Source organism: Nelusetta ayraudi, unplaced genomic scaffold (assembly GCF_046127955.1).
Source record: "Nelusetta ayraudi isolate G7.1 ecotype Tasmania unplaced genomic scaffold, CSIRO-AGI_Nayr_v1 ptg000115l, whole genome shotgun sequence".
NCBI lineage: Eukaryota > Metazoa > Chordata > Actinopteri > Tetraodontiformes > Monacanthidae > Nelusetta > Nelusetta ayraudi.
The window spans coordinates 135,001-151,866 of NW_027466165.1; the positions used below are offsets into that span (position 1 = coordinate 135,001).

Genomic DNA, 16,866 nt, shown 5'->3' on the forward strand with positions numbered 1-16,866 from the left:
CACCTGCCGTTGCTTTTCGCTTTGTTGTGTTTGTTGACTGAAACTGCGCAGGGAAATCAACCCAATAAGACTTTGTGTCTCTGTTTGAACACCTGAATCACCTCAGGATCTGAAGATTCAGTGAACTGAACACCTGAATCACCTCAGGATCTGAAGATTCAGTGACCTGAACATCTGAATCACCTCAGGATCTGAAGATTCAGTGAACTGAACACCTGAATCACCTCAGGATCTGAAGATTCAGTGATCTGAACACCTGAATCACCTCAGGATCTGAAGATTCAGTGACCTGAACACCTGAATCACCTCAGGATCTGAAGATTCAGTGATCTGAACACCTGAATCACCTCAGGATCTGAAGATTCAGTGACCTGAACACCTGAATCACCTCAGGATCTGAAGATTCAGTGACCTGAACACCTGAATCACCTCAGGATCTGAAGATTCAGCGGCCTGAACAGCTCCTTGACAGAGCGGTCTGAAGGAGACCCACCTCCTTGACTCTCTGACCTTCTGGGGCCTCAGTCTTCAGGGTCTCCAGGACCTCCAGCTGGGGCCTCATGGTGCTTAAATGGCAGGAATGAGGGACGTATCTGAGCATGCCCAGTGGAATCCAGCCCTGGGGGAGAGGAGGTGGGGGAGGGGTCCAGGTGAGATAAGACAGTTTGTCAAACAAGCTGTTGTGTCGCTCAGGGTGGGCGGAGCCAACATTCCTCTTTCAGTGTCATCCTGTCGCTCGCCCCAGGAGCTCCGACAGGAAGCCCTCCCTCACCTTCGTGCCTTTAAAAAGCAGCGAGTCAGAGCCGCTGGTCACCGTCTCCTCCCGACCCAGAGCAGCAGGACCAGCAGGACCAGCAGGACCAGCAGGACCAGCAGGACCAGCAGCACCAGCAGGACCAGGAGAACCAGCGGAACCAGCACCATGTCCACCTTCAGACAGAGCCGCCTCACCTCCTTCAAGGCCCCCAGCGTCTACGCCGGCTCGGGCGGCGCCGGGGTCCGTATCTCCAGCGCCTACGCACCCAGGAGCTTCTCCTCAGCCGCCTCGGGCTTCGACCTGTCCGACGCCCTGGACAACAAGAAGGCCACCATGCAGAACCTGAACGACCGCCTGGCCTCCTACCTGGAGAAGGTCCGCAAGCTGGAGGCGGCCAACGCCGAGCTGGAGCTGAAGATCAGGAACTTCCTGGACAGCAAGACCAAGCCTGAGGGCCACGACTGCAGCGCCTACATGGCTGTGATCGGAAACCTGCAGAACCAGGTACCTCTAATACCCTCCTGGTACCACCTCCTGGTACCTCGACCTGTTACCAACTCCTTCAGCCACCTGCTGGCACCTCTTTGTCCTCACTGACTCACTGACTCACTGACTCACTGACCTGCAGCTGCTGTGCTGAGTTGCAGGTGCAGCCACACCCTGCAGCAGTACTTCTGCTCCATTCACCTTTTACACACACACACACACACACACACACACACACACACACACAGACATCTACACAGACATCTACACACACGAGTTGCGTCACAACATCCTGTTTGAAACCACCGCAGCTGTGTGGCCACGCCCACGTCCCTGCTGCCACTTCCTGCTCCGTCGCAGACCTCACACGGTTCTTGCCGTTCTGGTTCTGACCGGGTTCTCCTCCTGCCTCAGATCCTGGACGCCACCCGCACCAACGGCGCCCTCTACTTGGCCGTCGACAACGCCAAGCTGGCCGCCGATGACTTCAAAGTCAAGTGAGTCGAAGCAGCCGATTCATCAGGTCACGACTCGAACGAGTCGAACGGCATCGCGAGGCTATAATCTGTACCGTGTGTGATGTCACCTGCAACAATGATTAAAATGATAAGAATAAAAGATCTGTAGTCACGGTCGGTGACGCTGCAGTCCCCTCTCCCGCCACCAGAGGGCCCCTGGCGCTGTCCTGACGTGTGTTGTGGCTGCTGGGTTGCAGGTTCGACAACGAGCTGGCCATGCGTCAGTCGGTGGAGGCCGACATCGCCGGGCTGAGGAGGGTCCTGGACGAGCTGACGCTGGGCCGGTCCGACCTGGAGATGCAGATCGAAGCCCTGAGGGACGAACTCATCCACCTGAAGCAGAACCACGAGGAGGTGAGCGCCGCCAAAACACAACAACAGCAACGACAACAACAACATCACACAGCTGAAGCTGACTCGCCCTCTGGTGGATGTGTCTGTGCCTTGCAGGACCTGCTGGCTCTCAGGGCCCAGATGGGGGGCCAGGTGAATGTGGAGGTGGAAGCTTCTCCGCAGGAGGACCTGGCGTCCGTCATGGCCTCCATCAGGGACCACTACGAGACGGTGGCCAACAAGAACCGACGGGAGGTGGAGAACTGGTTCCAGTCCAAGGTGAGCAGGAGGAACCTTCTGGCAGCATCTGGTGGCAGAGTGTGGAACTGCAACTGCCTCCGCTACTGGCCACACAGTCGCTGCTGTTGGATCCACAACCAATCACCTGCAGATTGTGGATCCGACAGCAGTGTGTGTCACATGACAGTGGTCAGCTGACCTCCAGAGTCTTTCTGAGAAACCTGTTGTTGTTGTTGTTGTTGTTGTTGACATTGTGTGTGTGTGTGTGTTTGTGTGTCCAGACAGAGGAGCTCAACAAGGAGGTGGTCGTCAGCACCGAGAGCCTGCAGTCTACCCGCAGCGAGGTCACAGAGGTCAAGCGCACCCTGCAGGGCCTGGAGATCGAGTTGCAGGCGCAGCTCAGCATGGTGGGTGGAGCCCGGAGCCCTGGCCCCGCCCCCTCAGTGCTCCCGCCCAATCAGCTGCTCACTCCACTCTCTCTCCCCCCCTCAGAAAGCCTCTCTGGAGGGAACCCTGCAAGAGACGCAGGCCCGCTACGCTAACATGCTAGCCGGCTACCAGGTGCAGGTGACGTCGCTGGAGGAGCAGCTGGTGTCGCTGAGGGCCGACCTGGAGAGGCAGGGCCAGGACTACCAGATGCTGCTGGACATCAAGACCCGGCTGGAGATGGAGATCGCCGAGTACCGGAGGCTGCTGGACGGGGAGTTCACCACGTAAGGCCCGAGCGAACCAGCAGAAACCAGTGGGAACCAGTGGGAACCAGTGGGGACGGATAGCAATCAGTAGAAACCAGTGGGAACCAGTGGGAACTAGTAGAAACCAGTGGGAACCAGTTCAAAGCAGTCAGAGCCAGTAGGAACCAGAAGGAACCAGTAGGAACCAGCTGGGGTCACCAGTCACAACCAGGAAGTTGCTTTCATCCACCTGTGTGTCTGTGTCTCCTCCAGCTCCACCAAGACCAGAGCGCTCATCATCACCAAGGAGATCGTGGAGGAGGTGGAGTGAGCAGGAGAACACGCCCCTGGAGTGAGCAGGAGAACACGCCCCCTGCAGGAGAACACGCCCCCTGCAGGAGAAGACACCACCGCCGTCGGCAGAAACGCACCAATAAAATGTTTTCCTGAATGGCTGAAACTCAGCGTCTGTCTCTCTGTCTGTCTGTCTGTCACACCGACAGTAGCTCAGGAAATAAAAGCTTTCACGTGCTGGCCACAGGGCGGAGCCAGAGAGCAGTTTGTGAACCTGGTGGTTGACTCACTATGATGACCTAATAAAGACTAAATCACATCAATAAACTGCTGCAGTGGCTCCAGTGGCTGGCTGGGCTGCACCACTGCTGGGATCGGTTCTCCACTGACACCCACCAGCTCACCTGGCACCAGGTGCCAGCAGACAGGTGCCAGCAGACAGGTGCCAGCAGACAGGTGCCAGCAGACAGGTGCCAGCAGACAGGTGCCAGCAGACAGGTGCCAGCAGACAGGTGCCAGCTGACAGGTGCCCACCTGCGGGTTGCCAACGGTAGGAGACACCAGGAGGCTCTCGGCTGTCATTGAGCAGAATGTGAGGTCCCCGCTGGGTCGTGTGATGGAAAACATCTTCCTTCACGCTGACCAGGGCAACATCTCCAGCCATTGGACCAGACGGTCAGCTGGTCCACAGGAAGCTCTCCTCACTGACCCCTCCTGACGGACAACAGCCTGACTTCTGCAACCATGCTCTGACCTCCCGGCACGCTGACCGTCTCCAGCGCCCGCTGCAGTACCTGCCGTGACCACCGTGTGGCGGCCCAGCGGCAGGTCCCGTCAGTGAAAAGCAGGAAGCGGCTCCTGGCTGGTGGAGAGCGCCCCCCTGTGATGCAACTGAGGTGCTGCCTGGTTGAGACCTGCGTCCTGCAGTCAGGAGGCTGAGAGTGGCTTGTTTAGCACTGTGTTTGCAGCCTGCTGCTGCTCAAGCAAGGGGCCCGGAGGAGTCGTGAGCGGTGAGCGTCTGCAGGGGGCGCCACAGAGCTCCGCCTCTCTGCGTCCTCTCAAGAAAGCGTCCAGAAAACAGAGGCGTGGCCAGAGGAGCTGAAGCGATACCTGGTGTGTGTGTGTGTGCGTGACCTTCCGCAGAATAACAACACACACACACACACACACACACACACACACACATACACACACACACACTGCAGCTGTTGTGTTGCTTCCTCATTCATCAACTCTGCCAGGTTGGCCAGTTTAAACAAGCTGGAAAAAAACAATGGCTGGCTGCAAACACATCATTCCTCTGCAGCTGGTTCTTCTGGTTCCTCCTCCTCCATCACTCAGCACCCGACGGGACGCTGGAGCCCATCCAGCAGCCGTCACTCAGTGCCGCTCTCGGCCCCACAGAACCAGGAGGACCGGCTCTCCCGCCACGCTGAAGACCCGGTCCTCCTTCTGTCGAGGTTTCGCCGAGACGCCGGGCCTCCGACTGAACCGGCGCTCGGAGGAGAAGCGTAGAACCTGAAAACCCCCTAAAACCAGAACCCTTCAAGCCGATTGGATCTGATTGGGCCGAACCTCTCAGAGGTCGTCATGAGGGAGGAATCTCACTGCTAGCTCCAGCTGGGCTAGCCAGGCTAACGGCTCTGTTCAGTAGCAACCCGCCTGGGCCTCCCAGCGCAGCTGCGTGTGGGGACGGTGCGGTCATGTGACCAGCGGGGGCTCCACAGATCAACCTCAGCAGTGGAACGCAGCAGGAAGTGAGCGTGTAGACGGATGGAGGTCTCAAGGTTCTTCCTCATGCAGGTCTCAGGTTCTTCTCCTCTTTGCAGAGAGCTGGGTGGTCCTCGACCCCCCGCTGATACAAAGGATGCAGTCTACTGCAGAAGGCTTCCTCCTATGAATTATGACTGACCCATGCTGAGCTCTGCTGAAGTCGGGGAGCTGGACATCAGGAAATGTGAGGTAGACGTCAACATCATTATTAGGACAGACCAATGCTGGGAAACAGTGTGCACAGGAAGGGCGTAAACACAGCAGTAGGCCAATGTGGGAAGAACTCATGTGCAAAGTCAAAATGAGATACTTCAGAACCTCCTGCATGACTTCCAGACCGGACCGGCCGGGCCAACCGGTGCTGAAGGGAACCGGTCACTGAGCAGGGGACCACACGCACATTCTGGGACCGCGCAAAGTTGAAAAATGACCGGGAGGGGATTCACAAAGCGCCGAGGCCCCGGTGGGCGGGGCTACACCCCGGAGCGGCTCCAGCTGAACGGCGCCGCCCTGCAGGGAGCAGGTGACCGCGACGGCGGAGCGTGACGAGTGATTTGGAAGGAGGAGGGTGGCATTCGGTGCGAGGTCAGGAGTGCAGAGCTCTCTGACCTTTGACCTCAGTTCCACAGGGTTGGTCTGAAGTTGGGTCAGAACCTTCTCCTGGTTGGCAGGTTCCCTGCTGGAGACCTTGGATTGGACGAAAGCTGCTGATGTTCTGAAGCAGGGGTGGAGGACGGCTCTCCGGACCAACACCGGCTGCAGAACACCACTCACACGCTCAGGTCCAGGTCCAGGTCCAGGTCCAGGTCATCTCCAGGAGGTGAGGGGAGCAAAGCAGCACAGGTCAAGAGTAGGGGTGCAGCGGTTAACCGGTTTTACTATTAACCGCGGTTTTAAACGTTGCGGTTAAATTAACAGCGGTTTTAAACGTTAACGTTTAAAACCGCGGTTAATTTAACCGCGGCGTTCAGCAAAACCGGTTATCTCTGCTCACAACAGTCCGTCAGTTTAAACTCCCATGCGGCGCAAAATGAAGCCGGGACGTTCCCTTTGTCTCTTTGTTTCCGCACGGCCCATTTAGCGGGTGTACCACAACACACACACGTTTCTTGTAGTGGTGGGAGCTCAGCTAGCTAAACATGGTGGCTACGTCAGAACAGAGCTAATGGCAGACGACCTCTTTCCACCAAAAAAAAAACCCAAACCGTCTGAGGTCGGCAGTGTGGGAGCGTTTTGGCTACAAGAAGGACGTTAATGTTTTGCTGTTCTAAAGGGAAATCCCACCATACAGTCAGACTTGGTTTATTCTGTCCGGCCCAACGAAACTTTGGCTGCACGTTAGCGTAGCGCGACAGCGGTCCAAAAAAAAAAAAAGAAAAATGCCGGGACGTTAGCGCAATTTCCAACCAGCAACCCCGCCCCCCAACGAACCGTGGCCCGCCGACACGATGCAGTTCTGTCATGTGGCCCATTGCAAATAAAGTTTGGCGACACCTGTGTTATGTCTATAATAATAATAATAGTTTTTTTCTCAGACTACAATCGTACACCAAATTATGAAAGCGTTGCACCCCAAGTCAAGAGTGAAGCTTTCATTCAGGACAACTTTACTGAGAGCAGCAGTCACAGCAGCAAGCAGCTTCCTGCCCAAGCAACAAGTCAACACACAGAAGCCTTCACACACCACTGAGTGTGTGTGTGTGTGTGTGTGTGTGTGTGTGACTCCACCCAGGTATGGTGAGGGACGTCTGTCTGTCTGACTGACTGTCTGTCTCATTCTGATTATTTACTTGCTGTCCAGTTGAGGTTTCTTCTCCTTGCTCTCCTTCTCTCACTCCTGCTGTTCCTGCTGTTCCTGCTCCTGGGTGTCCTGTCCTGTCCAGGTGGGGGCGCTGTGTCTTGTTCTCCTCCACGGTGACCTTTGGTGCCACACCTGTTCCACAGCAGGTGACATTTAACTGGGGTTCTTGCCGGGACTTGCCGTCCTGCCGTCCTGCCGCCCACCCGGTCCCGCACTCTGATTGGCCGCAGTGCCAGGATGTCGACACCAGACGGCGCCGCCTAAAGGTCACGCTCCGCCCGTGGCGCTCTGCTATCACGCAGCCGATACTTCAGCGGCAGCTCCGGCGGATTAAGCGAAAGGTTACATTCTTCCCGGCCCCGCCCCCTGCATACCTGCCGCCTCGCCTGCCCTCAGGTGTGACGGACGGCTGCTTTAAAAGGAGGCGGCGGCAGCTGCGGCTCCTCACTCTCCACTTCTGCAGCCAGAAGCTCCACCATGTCCTCCCGCAGCATCACCATGCGCTCCAGCAGCGGCTCCATCAGGTCCTCCGTGGGCGGTACCAGCATGATGTCCATGGGCGGCGGCGGCTACGGCGGCGGCCTGATCCAGGGGCGGGCCCACAGCGTCTACGGAGGCGCCAGCTCCGGCGGCACCCGCATCTCCTCCAGCTCCCTGCTGAGCGCCGGGGGGATGGGCGGCGGCGGCGGCGGCTTCTCCTCCTCCTACAGCTACAGCGCCGGCGGAGGCAGCGAGAACGTCATCGGCAACGAGAAGTTCACCATGCAGAACCTGAACGACCGCCTGGCCACCTACCTGGCCAAGGTGCACACGCTGGAGAAGGCCAACGCCGAGCTGGAGCTGAAGATCCGCCAGTTCGTGGAGAGCCGCGTGGGCCCGGCCACCAGGGACTACACCGCCTTCTTCAGCACCATCGCTGACATGACCGGCAAGGTGAGCGGAACCTCTTCCTTCCTGCGCCGGTGATGTCACTTCCTGTTGACTGACGCAGGCTGCTGCTGCGGCTCTGCTCCAACTTCCTCCCTCCTGCCCAGCTGTCTCTGGTTTCTAAACTCCGCTCCTTCTCTTCCTCCTCCTTCTTGTGTGATGTCACTTCCTGTTCACCCCCCCACTCTCTCTCTCCCCCCACCCCCCAGATCCAGGGCGCCCTGAGGGCCAACGGCGCCATCCACCTCAGCATCGACAACGCCAGACTGGCCGCCGACGACTTCAGGACCAAGTGAGTGGGAGCCCCGCCCACCCAGAGTCGGCCGCGGTCCCCCGACACACTAACCCCGCCCCCTCTCTCCCCCTGCAGGTACGAGAACGAGCTGTCCATGCGTCAGTCGGTGGAGGCCGACATCGCCGGGCTGAGGAGGGTCCTGGACGAGCTGACGCTGTGCCGCACCGACCTGGAGTTGCAGATCGAAGGCCTGAGGGAGGAGCTCATCTTCCTCAAGAAGAACCACGAGGAGGTGCCCCCCCCCCCCACCCACCACCACCGTCCTGCCCCTCCCCTGACTGACCACTCACTCACTCACTGGCTCTGTGTCGCCCCCTGCAGGAGCTGCTGTCCATACGCTCCCAGATGAGCGGCCAGGTGCACGTGGAGGTGGACGCGGCACCGGGTCAGGACCTGACCAAGGTCATGGCTGAGATCCGCGAGCACTACGAGGCCGTGACCGCCAAGAACCAGAAGGAGCTGCAGGGCTGGTTCAACACCAAGGTGAGGACGGTGACATCACTTCCTGTGGCTGCGTTGAATTTAGTTTGCTTCCATTCTCCTCAATAAGCACGTCATCAGGTCCTCCCTCGGCTCGCAAACACAACTGTCCCCTCTTGGTCATATACACCTGTATGTGTGTGTGTGTGTGTGTGTAGACGGAGGCCTTGAACAAGGAGGTGGTCACCCAGACGGTCACGCTGCAGACGTCCCGCAGCGAGATCACCGAGGTCAAACGCACGATGCAGTCGCTGGAGATCGAGCTGCAGTCGCTGCTGGGCCTGGTGAGTGTGAGCCGCGGCGCCACAGTGACACCCGCAGGACAGCACCGGCAGCGCAGCTGAAGCAGCGAGCCTTCTTCCTTCTGCTCGTTGCAGAAAGCCTCCCTGGAATCCAGCCTGATGGAGACCCAGAACCGCTACGCCATGCAGCTCAGCGGCTTCCAGATGCAGGTGACGTCGCTGGAGGAGCAGCTGGTGTCGCTGAGGGCCGACCTGGAGCGGCAGGGGCGGGACTACCAGATGCTGCTGGACATCAAGGCCCGGCTGGAGATGGAGATCGCAGAGTACCGGAGGCTCCTGGACGGAGAATCCATCAGCAGGTGAGAGGAAGATCACCGTCTGACTGCTGGGTCACACTGGGTGGTACAGTGGGGGGGGGGCGGAGCAGCAGCAGGTGGATGCAGTGCTTTGGTGGAGGAAACATGTTGCTGTGATGTCACTGGAAAAGGAAGCAAAGCTGCAACCAAATCAGTGTCTTAGAACCACGTAGAACCACGTAGAACCACCCAGAACCACCCATGGCCCCCGGGCCGTAGTTTGGTGCTACAGCAGTGTCCCTTCTGATGATCCTTCTCCATGACTTGTGACCGTGCTGCTCTCTGATTGGTCCGCAGCTCGTCCGCCTTGTCCTCCTCGTCCTCCTCGACCACCACCAAGCGCACGGTGACGGTGGTGGAGACCATGGTCGACGGGAAGGTGGTGTCCTCCTCCTCCTCCTCCTCCTCCTCCCGCGCCGCCATCCTCTGAGCAGCAGGGGGCGCACTCGCACTCCCACCTTCACACACGAGAAGAATAAAGCATAAAGCAGAGGCTGAGATGAAGCTTGTGTGTGTGTTTGTGTTTCTGTTCCAATGAATAAAACCACTCGACAAACCTTTCAGATAAAAAAATAATAAAATCGATAAATAAAGGTCAGCCGATGACCTGGAGGTCAGTTCAGGGGTCAGAGGTCAGTGTGACTTTAGTTCAGCCTCCACGACCAAAAAACAATGACAGTATCTCTGACAGGGAACTGAGAGAAGAGCCTGTGGTGATGCTGCCCCCTGCTGGCCACACACTGACTGGAGCAGCGTCTCTGTCGCGCACACACACACACACATAAAAACACACACACATAAACACACACACACACACACACACACACACCTCAGTCCAATATGACCTGGGGGCGGAGCAACAGTGGCGTCATGTGACTACGAGGGTCACAGAGTTGAGATGTGTGCTGAGGGTGCAGTCGTGCGACAGGTGTACCTGTGTGTGTTGTACCAACACACACCTGCAGCCACAGTTACACACACACACACACACACACACACACACACACACACACACACACACACACACACACACACACACACACACCATGACGGCAGTGTTACACAACCAGCTGCCGCAGGTGAAGGGAGAGGCCGAAAGCCTGGTGGGGGGGAGGGGCCGGGTCAGGGGGGGGGCAAGGTGCGCACACGCACACACACACACACACACACACACACGCACACACACACACTCACACACACACACACACACACACTCAGCCTGCAGGTGTTAGCAGCGATGCTAACCCAGGTTCTTCTCTCCTCATGGTCACATGACCTCCATCAGGCTGCTGTGCAGTGCTGTGTCTCAGTTCAGGCTCTGCATCCTTGAAGGACGCATTTAGAAAGGAAGTTCGGTCGCAGCACTGCGTGAAGGCTCCTCCCACTTCCCAAGGGTGCTTAGGACGCTCCAAATGCGTCCTGGGAATGCGCCCTCGTTTTAGCCCATTCCAAGGATGCACCGCTACTGTCCTTCACCTCCTGCTGTATCCCAGGATGCTTTGCTCTGCTGCTGCAAAGCATCCTGGGATCCTGGGAAGTCTGAGGCTGAAATTAGCGCCATCTGCTGGCAAAGACACTGCGTATAAATGTAAGGATTGAGTTTGGTCCGTCCTTCTGGGCCGGGTCCTCGAAGAACGCAGACCCTGAGCGAAGGGTACAGACCCTGAATTGAGACACGGCCACTGTGTCTCCTGCAGGGGGCGGAGCCAGCGCACCTGACAGGGCCACTTTGTCTCTTGAGCGAGATGATTGACAGCCGGTTTACTGAGATTAGCGCTCATAAAGCAGAGGGTGGGGTAGGAGGCGTGTCCAGTGTGCCAACCATGCCTGAGCCAAGAGCCTGCGGCGAGGCTTAGCGCCCTGTCAAAGAGCTAATCCAGCAGCACAGCGCCCCCCCCATCACCCTGAGGGAACTGCAACACCCTCAAAACCACCGAGTCCGAGGCTGCGTCGTGCTAAGCTAACACAGTAGCCTCATCTCCCTCAGTGCTGTGTTAGCATGCTAATATATATAGCAGACTACCAGCCGTGTCTTGTGACCTTTTTGACCTCTGACACAAACACCAACGACCATCACTGCATTCTCACCAACAGGTGGTGCTGCGCAGCAGCCGCCGTGCGACCAATCAGGTGGGCCGGTCTCAGCTGGTGCCGCTGCAGTCCGCCAGGTCGGGTTGGTGGTGATCTGGAGCCGCAGCACCAGTAAGAACCCGTTCCACTGAGAGGAGCATCAATCTGTCGTTACCTGATGACTGATCAGCGTCCTGGAACTACTGGATCTACTGCTCATAAACACCAACCAGGACACACAGAGACACGCACACACACACACAGTCCCTGCAGGATTTCAACGTTCAACCAGTTAACCCTGACCTGACCAGACCTCCAGTCAGGTGACCTCCAGTCAGCTGGAGTAAAGACACACTGGAGAAGTTCTGACTCACTCGATTCTGAGTCATTTTGTGACTCCGTCCATTGAACGACGGTTCAGCTGCACACTGCTGGTTCTGAGGGGGCGGAGCTTCAGCAGAACCTCAGGGGGAATCTCACCTTGGAACGACCCTCTCAACCACCTTCATCAGCTTCGGCAAAACCTTGGACCCCAGGAACCTGGACCTGGAGCCCTTCCAACAGTCCTGAGGCAGCAGGAACCAGCAGAGGTGGGCGGAGCCACGGCTGCAGGCTGCGTCATGTGACCACCCATGGATCACCTGGCCCGTCAGACCCCCTGCCCCCCAGGCATCACCTGCACATCCGATCTTCTCAGATCTTCTTCACTGAGCATAGCATAGCACAGATGTCAGTGGGAAAAAAAGCAAAGTTTGCTGAATAACCAATCAACCAGGGGGAGGAAAGGTGTGTGGGTGTGTGGGTGTGTGTCCTACCTGGCGTCCCTCAGGGCAGCGTCCTCGGTCCTGACAGCTTGTCAGCGGTGATTTATCAGTTTTATAAGAACCTGGCCGAGGCCCAAAGTCAACAGCATTCCAGTTGTAGGGAGCGGTGATACGACACCTGAGGCCACGCCCCCTTTCCCTGGGAAAGCGGTACATCGAGAGGAGGAACCCGTCCAGGCCAGCGAGGTTCTTCTCTGCTGGCCTCGACACTCTGAGAAAAAAAACACATTTTCCCAGAAACATGAAAATAAAGTTTTTCTCCGCCGCTGTCATTTGGCGTTCCATTACACCCACAGGTGGCGCTGCTTCCATTGTTGTGTATTACAGGTGGAGGTTTTATCCAATCATATTGGGGCTGGATTGTGTTGCCAGGTTCCATGAGATCTGTCTGAGGCCTTCAGAATCAACACTGCAGCCTCCCATTGGCTGTCAGTGAACGCACCACCACGGTCAATTAACTGTTATGTCTGATTGCATGTTTGACTGTCACGTGTGATCGTCTTCATCACGTCTGCTGTCTCCATCTGCAAATGAAGGTCCTAACGCACGAATCAGGTCAAGTTGAAATTGAGCGAACGCACCACAGTCAGTGAAGGCACCATGGTCAGTGAAGGCACCACGGTCGGTGAAGGCACCACGGTCAGTTAAGGCACCACAGTCAGTGAAGGCACCACGGTCACTGAACGCACCACAGTCAGTGAAGGCACCACGGTCACTGAACGCACCACAGTCAGTGAAGGCACCACGGTCACTGAACGCACCACAGTCAGTGAAGGCACCACGGTCGGTTAAGGCACCACGGTCGGTGAAGGCAACACGGTCAGTGAAGGCACCACAGTCAGTGAAGGCACGACGGTCACTGAACGCACCACAGTCAGTGAAGGCACCACGGTCAGTGAAGGCACCACCGTCAGTGAAGGCACCACCGTCAGTGAAGGCACCACCGTCAATTGAGACAGACAATCAGATGTGGAGTCTGCGATGCCGAGGCTAGCTAGTGGCTAGCTTGCGGCTAGCCGCTAGCCGCTAGCTAGCCGCCAGCAGGTCTAACACTGAACTTACCACACAGGCGTCCTGTGCTTGGATAAGAACCTGAGAGCCTCTCAGACTGAACTCAGCCCGGAGATCCTGGTGCCACCACGGCTGAAGGACAAGATGAAGATTTATAGTTGCAGACTGTACAACGTGAATAACAGCGTGGTGCATGGACTACAGATGACCGGGTCACTGAAGACCTGCAGGGGTGCCATGCAGGGTGGACCTCCGCTGTCTAAAACACCTTCAGCTGCTTTGACATTGGAACTGCAACACAACCTGTCACTCTCTCTCTCACACACACACACACACACCTTGAGCAGTGCTGTGGTGTGTTTGGTGTCCATGACGATGTCCCTCAGGTTGTGCTGCTGAAGGGGAAACAGGAGAATCTCAGGGGGATCACAACAATCAAAGTTCATCTTCACAAAAGCAACAAGGTACAATAATTCAAAGAGTTAAAAAAAGAAAAAAAGAAAATCCCTCCAGGATGTTTCTGTGTGTTTTTGGGTTCCCAAGGTGAGCTGAGGAGGGAGGGAGAGAGGGGTGGGGCCAAACACCACACCTGGACCAATCAGCACGCGGGAAGGAAGACGGAGGCCATAAACTTTTTCATCATATATTTTTTTTGAGATCTTTTACTGCCAGAGTTTCCGTGCAGTTGCATTCCTGTGCTGGGGCGGTGGGGGTGGGGGCGTGGCCTCTCAAGCCCTACCCACCCCGCGGCCCTTTAAAGTCGGCACCCCGACGGCCCCTCTCCTCACTCTCTCTTCCCCCGACGACACAGACCAGCTGCCCCTCTTCATCATCTTCATGGCCATGTTCACCAGCCGGGTCTCAGTGGGCGGTGCCAGCCGCAGCCTGGGCCGTCCCGGCATGAGCTCCTACAGCGTGTCCGGAGCCACAGGTGGCGTGAGGGTGTCGCAGGCCGGCAGGACCTTCTCTGCAGGTGCAGGTGCAGGTGCAGGGTTTGGCTTCGGCAGCCTCAGCGGCGGTGGTGGCGGCGGCGGCTTCGGCGGCGGCGGAGGCTTCGGCTCGGCGGCGGCGGATGACATGATGGTGGGCAACGGGAAGTTCACCATGCAGAACCTGAACGAGCGCCTGGCCTCCTACCTGGCCAAGGTGGCCTCGCTGGAGCAGGCCAACGGCCAGCTGGAGCTGAAGATCCAGGAGCTGCTGGCCGGCCGCGTGGGACCTGCTGCCCGCGACTACAGCGCCTTCTTCAGCACCATTAGTGAACTGCAGGGGAAGGTGAGCTGACCTTTCACCTCTCTGACCCCCCCCCCCCCCCCCACCACCACCACCACCACCACTGACCCTCTCTGGTTCTCCAGGTCCAGGGCGCCGTCGCGGTCAACGCCGCCGTGGTGCTGGCCGTGGACAACGCCAAGCTGGCCGCGGACGACTTCAGAACCAAGTCAGAGGCTCCGCCCACCCTCCTCACACCACCTCACACTATGGCTCACCACCCATCTACACTGAATCAACCCCACGGCTCAGCAACCCAACCAAGAAACAGTAGAAAATGACAACATAGTCTCTTCATTCATTCTTCACACACACACACACACACACACACACACACACACACACACACACACACACACACACACACACACACACACACATTAATATCTCTGTTTAGATGCAAACACAGCTGATATCCAGGGAGGAAACAGACTCACATTCCTTCTAGAGCAGCGCCCTCTGCTGGCGGCTGCTTGTTACTAAGCATGTGGAGGACGAACGACAGCGATCTATGGGTGCTCAGAGCCAATCAGAGCTGCCGTTTCCTCACACGCCCCTCCCCCCGCCGGGACCCGCAGGTACGAGAACGAGCTGGCGATGCGCCAGTCTGTGGAGGCCGACATCGCCGGGCTGAAGGGGGTGCTGGGAGATCTGGGCATGGCCAAGACCGACCTGGAGATGCAGATCGACTCCCTGAGGGAGGAGCTGGAGAGCATGAAGAAGAACCACGAGGAGGTGGGTGGTGTGTCTGTGCTGGTACCAGGGTGGAGTTCTCTACGTGCCAGTACCACGACACTGACACCAGTTGTGTGTGTGTGTGTGTGTGTGTGTGTGTGTGTGTGTGTGTGTGTGTGTAAGAGACACTTGTGTTACCATTGTGTTTCTGCTGTACTTGCTGAGGAAGGTTGCTGGAAGAATAAAATCCACGGTCCAAGTGATTCCATAATGTGTTCTTATTCAGTACTCCCTGACCTCCCTGACCTCCCTGACCTCCTCCTCCTCCTCCTCCTCCTCCTGCAGGACCTGCTGGCCATGAGGTCCCAGATGAGCGGCCAGGTGAACGTGGAGGTGGACGCCTCCCCTCAGGCCGACCTGTCCAAGGTGATGGAGGAGATCCGGGAGCACTACGAGGCCATCGCCGCCAAGAACAGCAGGGAGCTGGAGCAGTGGTACCAGGGCAAGGTGAGACCACCTCGTCGGCCACCGTTTGCAGGAGCGGGTCATTGACGTCACTTCCTGCCCCTCCCCCACCCAGTCGGAGGTCGTCAGCAAGGAGGTGGCCGTCGTGGAGGAGTCGCTGCAGTCGTCCACCATGCAGGTGAAGGAGGTGAAGTCGCAGCTGCAGGGGCTGGAGATCGAGCTGCAGTCTCAGCTCAGCATGGTGAGAACGTCTGCCGCCCCTCCGCCCCCATCTACTCCCCCACTAGGCGGCGCTAATAGCACTGCCAACACTCTCTCTCTCTCTCTCTCTCTCTCTCTCTCTCTCAGAAAGCCTCTCTGGAGGCCACGCTGGGCGAGATACAGGTCCGCTATTCTAACATGCTAGCAGGCTACCAGATGCAGGTGACGTCGCTGGAGGAGCAGCTGGTGGCGCTGAGGGCTGACCTGGAGAGGCAGGGCCAAGAGTACCAGATGCTGCTGGACCTCAAGACCCGGCTGGAGATGGAGATCGCCGAGTACCGGAGGCTGATGGACGGGGAGAGCTCCACGTAAGGCCAGAGCGAACCAGTAGAAACCAGTCAGAACCAGTAGAACCCAGTGTAGGAATCAGTAGGAACCAGTAGGAACCAGTCAGAACCAGTAGGAACCAGTAGGAACCAATGTAAACTAGTAGAAACCAGTATAGGAAGCAGTAGAAACCAGTCGGAACCAGGAACAACCAGATGGAAGCAGCTTCAGTCACAACCAGGAAGCTCTCAAGTCCTGATTGGGCCCTGGGAGTGGCACACTGGGACCAGAGGCTCCAGAGTCTCCAGGAAGTGATGTCACAGCAGTAGCGGCCCTGACTTCCTGTCTGTCTTTCTACAGGTCTTCAGTGACAAAGATCATCACCGTGGAGACCAGCTGAGCTCCAGCAACCTGTGTGAACCCCTGCAGATGACCAATCATACCAGACCACCTGACCACAGGGGGAGGGGCCCCGTGGACGAAGCTTGTGGTTCCTGTGAAATTAAAAATAAAGCCCACCTGAGAAAGTGTTCAGTTCCTCCTCTTCTTCTTCTTCTTCTTCTCCTTCACCTGCTCCGGGTCGTCAGCACCTGCAGGAAACAACGTCCACCATCACCACCTGCTCTCAAACAGATCAAAGATTAACCTCGCTCACTTCACACAATGAAACCCAAGTTGTTTTGCACATGGAGATGTTTGTGTTCATGCGTGGGTCTGTCGGTCTCTTCCAAAGGTTGAAGTACTTGCAACAGACACGAAGCAGAGGAGCGATACGGCTTCATTCAAATCACAACAATATATTCAACCTGATGGTCCACACAAATAGAACGACACAACGCAAAACA

The 16,866-nt window shown here is 57.2% G+C and overlaps 3 protein-coding genes across 3 annotated transcripts in view; all 3 read left to right on the plus strand.

Annotated features, from left to right (window-relative positions):
• LOC142903683 (uncharacterized) overlaps positions 1 to 9,685 on the plus strand; it is a 13,998-nt gene extending 4,313 nt beyond the window's left edge. The window contains exons 7-15 of the mRNA XM_076049458.1: positions 5,838 to 5,895; positions 6,959 to 7,022; positions 7,279 to 7,809; positions 8,013 to 8,095; positions 8,174 to 8,330; positions 8,420 to 8,581; positions 8,737 to 8,862; positions 8,956 to 9,179; positions 9,474 to 9,685. Coding sequence (XP_075905573.1) covers positions 5,838 to 5,895; positions 6,959 to 7,022; positions 7,279 to 7,809; positions 8,013 to 8,095; positions 8,174 to 8,330; positions 8,420 to 8,581; positions 8,737 to 8,862; positions 8,956 to 9,179; positions 9,474 to 9,606 — 1,538 coding nt within the window. The 3' untranslated portion in view covers positions 9,607 to 9,685. The remainder of the gene's footprint in view (positions 1 to 5,837; positions 5,896 to 6,958; positions 7,023 to 7,278; positions 7,810 to 8,012; positions 8,096 to 8,173; positions 8,331 to 8,419; positions 8,582 to 8,736; positions 8,863 to 8,955; positions 9,180 to 9,473) is intronic.
• LOC142903674 (keratin, type I cytoskeletal 13-like) lies at positions 842 to 3,468 on the plus strand. The gene is made up of 7 exons (XM_076049446.1): positions 842 to 1,261; positions 1,658 to 1,740; positions 1,959 to 2,115; positions 2,212 to 2,373; positions 2,616 to 2,741; positions 2,827 to 3,047; positions 3,282 to 3,468. The coding sequence occupies exons 1-7, from the start codon at positions 923 to 925 to the stop codon at positions 3,337 to 3,339; spliced, it is 1,146 nt and encodes a 381-aa protein (XP_075905561.1). The 5' UTR covers positions 842 to 922; the 3' UTR covers positions 3,340 to 3,468.
• A 4,185-nt stretch (positions 9,686 to 13,870) lies between the features above and the next one.
• On the plus strand, positions 13,871 to 16,551 carry LOC142903673 (keratin, type I cytoskeletal 13-like). Its single transcript, XM_076049445.1, has 7 exons — positions 13,871 to 14,356; positions 14,440 to 14,522; positions 14,932 to 15,088; positions 15,374 to 15,535; positions 15,609 to 15,734; positions 15,842 to 16,062; positions 16,382 to 16,551. Exons 1-7 carry the CDS (start codon positions 13,919 to 13,921, stop codon positions 16,419 to 16,421), a joined length of 1,227 nt encoding a protein of 408 aa, XP_075905560.1. The 5' UTR covers positions 13,871 to 13,918; the 3' UTR covers positions 16,422 to 16,551.
• The last annotated feature ends 315 nt before the right edge of the window (positions 16,552 to 16,866 follow it).

What these genes read in the sequence shown, in the direction of transcription:
- LOC142903674 (XM_076049446.1), top strand. Translation starts at nt 923, where the DNA reads ATGTCCACCTTCAGACAGAGCCGCCTCACCTCCTTCAAGGCCCCCAGC. An exon ending in TCGGAAACCTGCAGAACCAG is followed by an intron (nt 1,262 to 1,657) that starts GTACCTCTAATA and finishes CTCCTGCCTCAG; the next exon opens with ATCCTGGACGCCACCCGCAC. An exon ending in GCCGATGACTTCAAAGTCAA is followed by an intron (nt 1,741 to 1,958) that starts GTGAGTCGAAGC and finishes GCTGGGTTGCAG; the next exon opens with GTTCGACAACGAGCTGGCCA.
- LOC142903673 (XM_076049445.1), top strand. Translation starts at nt 13,919, where the DNA reads ATGGCCATGTTCACCAGCCGGGTCTCAGTGGGCGGTGCCAGCCGCAGC. An exon ending in TTAGTGAACTGCAGGGGAAG is followed by an intron (nt 14,357 to 14,439) that starts GTGAGCTGACCT and finishes CTGGTTCTCCAG; the next exon opens with GTCCAGGGCGCCGTCGCGGT. An exon ending in GCGGACGACTTCAGAACCAA is followed by an intron (nt 14,523 to 14,931) that starts GTCAGAGGCTCC and finishes CGGGACCCGCAG; the next exon opens with GTACGAGAACGAGCTGGCGA.